This window comes from Alosa pseudoharengus, unplaced genomic scaffold, assembly GCF_046254945.1.
Source record: "Alosa pseudoharengus isolate Yale_2024_CS ecotype anadromous, Long Island Sound unplaced genomic scaffold, YU_APseudo_1.1 YU_APseudo_1.1_scf_12, whole genome shotgun sequence".
In the NCBI taxonomy this organism is placed as follows: Eukaryota; Metazoa; Chordata; class Actinopteri; order Clupeiformes; family Clupeidae; genus Alosa; species Alosa pseudoharengus.
In genome coordinates, this window is record NW_027468587.1 from 11,550,745 (window position 1) to 11,553,244 (window position 2,500).

At 43.2% G+C, this 2,500-nt stretch overlaps 1 protein-coding gene across 1 annotated transcript in view; it reads right to left on the reverse strand.

Annotated features, from left to right (window-relative positions):
* The window catches only part of adamts16 (ADAM metallopeptidase with thrombospondin type 1 motif, 16), a 52,868-nt gene that overhangs the window by 19,175 nt on the left and 31,193 nt on the right, over positions 1 to 2,500 (reverse strand). The window contains exons 14-16 of the mRNA XM_076279647.1: positions 2,041 to 2,171; positions 1,597 to 1,720; positions 646 to 890 (exon numbers count right to left, since the gene is read on the reverse strand). Coding sequence (XP_076135762.1) covers positions 646 to 890; positions 1,597 to 1,720; positions 2,041 to 2,171 — 500 coding nt within the window. The remainder of the gene's footprint in view (positions 1 to 645; positions 891 to 1,596; positions 1,721 to 2,040; positions 2,172 to 2,500) is intronic.

Sequence of the window (2,500 nt, forward strand, 5' to 3'; positions counted from 1 at the left end):
CTACTACATGTATTTTAGCACAGCCAGGTACTGTGATTTGTTTGGTGAGGTCTGACACTGATGTTGCCAACACAGCCAGGTTTTATTTCCCAGCTCACAGGCCAAAACACACATACACACTGATAAGAGATGGACGACTGCCCTTGGCTGTGAGAACCAGCCAAATGACTGATGCCGAGACTAAGCAAACACACATTATCAGTGTTCGTTCAATGACTGAGACACTACTTAACCTGTTTGGTTTTGCACCGTCTGTAGTCACTGGAAGTGGAGGTGGACCTGGCTTTGTGTACACACACACACACACACACACACACAGGCCTGGCTTTGATTTCTCAAACCCACCTTTGCATGTCTGGTATTTAGCGTTTTCATCCAAAGCGACACAGTCAGCTTTAACTTTAACTTCAGTCTGCATGGATTTGTTAATATATGCTTAACCCTTGTAAGAATAAAGATTTACACATCTCTGCATAGACAGAGTTTTGAGCTGGCACAGATCTCCATAAGCCACAGAGGTATCTCCAACCTGAAGCCCAACTGCTCAATGAGCTTGTCAAAACGCAACATGATTCTGTCCTGATCAATCAGCTGACCACCACAGTGTTATCTCCAACCAGGACCCTTACTGCTGAATCCACTCACCTCCACGAGAAGTGTCTCATTGGTCGGCCCGCTAGCGGTCAGGCTCTCTGGGCGGTTGTAGGGTCTGCGGTAGTCAAACACGGTGCCGGCAATGTTGTGTCTGCCTGGCCAATCGATGGTCCAGCGTCCATTCAAGTAGTATTTCTTCTGGACGTTCCTGATGGCCAGGTAGGAGCTGGAGGCGTTGAGCTCCAGCAGACGGATGCTGCGAGCTCCAGCAGGGATGCTCACCACTGTGTAATACTCTAACATGAACGAATGAGAGAGATACTTCACCACTGTGTAATACTCTAACATGAATGAATGAGAGAGATACTTCACCACTGTGTAATACTCTAACATGAATGAATGAGAGAGATACTTCACCAATGTGTAATACTCTAACATGAATGAATGAGAGAGATACTTCACCAATGCGTAATACTCTAACATGAATGAATGAGAGAGATACTTTACCAATGTGTAATAATCAAACATGAATTAATGAGAGATACTTCACCACTGTGCAATACTCTAACATGAATGAGAGAGATACTTCACCTGACTGTGCAATACTCTAACATGAATGAATGAGAGAGATACTTCACCAATGTGTAATACTCTAACATGAATGAATGAATGAGAGAGATACTTCACCAATGTGTAATACTCTAACATGAATGAATGAGAGAGATACTTCACCACTGCGTAATAATCAGACATTAATTAATGAGAGATACTTATCCACTGTGTAATACTCTAACATGAATGAATGAGAGAGATACTTCACCAATGTGTAATACTCTAACATGAATGAATGAATGAGAGAGATACTTCTGGTATACAACATCAGATAATTCCCATTACAGTAAAGAGTTTAATGAGAGGTCCAGTGGAAGAAAGGCTGAATGTCTTTGAGTATGACTTTGAGTGGTGTATTGAGATGTCTAGTGTTGTGTGTAGTATCCGTACGGTTAGTCCGGTGCTGTTTGCTGTACTGGCCCCTGTAGACCTTGCAGGTGGAATTGTTTCCCTGACACACACCACACACATCAGGCCTGGCCCGGGACCCAAGGACCCGGTCACACCCGACCCTCTGAGAGAGAGAGAGAGAGAGAGAGAGAGAGAGAGAGAGAGAGAGAGAGAGGTAGACAGACCAAGAGAGAGAGGGAGACAGACAGACAGAGAAACAGAGAAACAGAGAGAGAGAAACTGAAAGAGATGAAGACTGGAAAACTGCGTGCCAAGAAAAACATAAATCACAGCAATTTTGCAATGCATGATGATATATAATGACATATGAACAGGCAATGACTTGGGCACCTATCCCCTGTTACCAGTCCGGTCATTCTAAGGACCTTTTAAAACTGTCAATATATAACATGACACATAACATGTGCTGCTGTGTGTCTGCACCTCACACACTCCGTCGATGCAGACATTGGGACTGCCGGGTGCACAGGGCGTCCCGTCCTTCACTTTGCCGGACAGGGCGAAGAAGAAGTCGTAGCCTTCAGCCAGACAGTGCAGCTTACATGCATCCCGATCTGGGGGAAAAGGATATGAAGCAGTCAGCCATACTGCAGAGTTTATATTCATGAACAGGGATCAGCATAGAGGGGGAATGCTCATGATTCACTGTTTTATCAATTAGTAACTACAACATACAGTATCTCGTCTAGCAAATCCATTTATAGAACAATTCTCTGTCTGAGAAATTGCTTTCTTACTTCTTACTTTTGTAAATACAGCATATCTACAGTAATCATAGATCAGATCACATTTAACTCTTTTGTTAATACAGCATATCTACAGTAATCATAGATCAGATCACATTTAACTCTTTTCAACAGCTTAAGAAGTGTTGGCACATTTC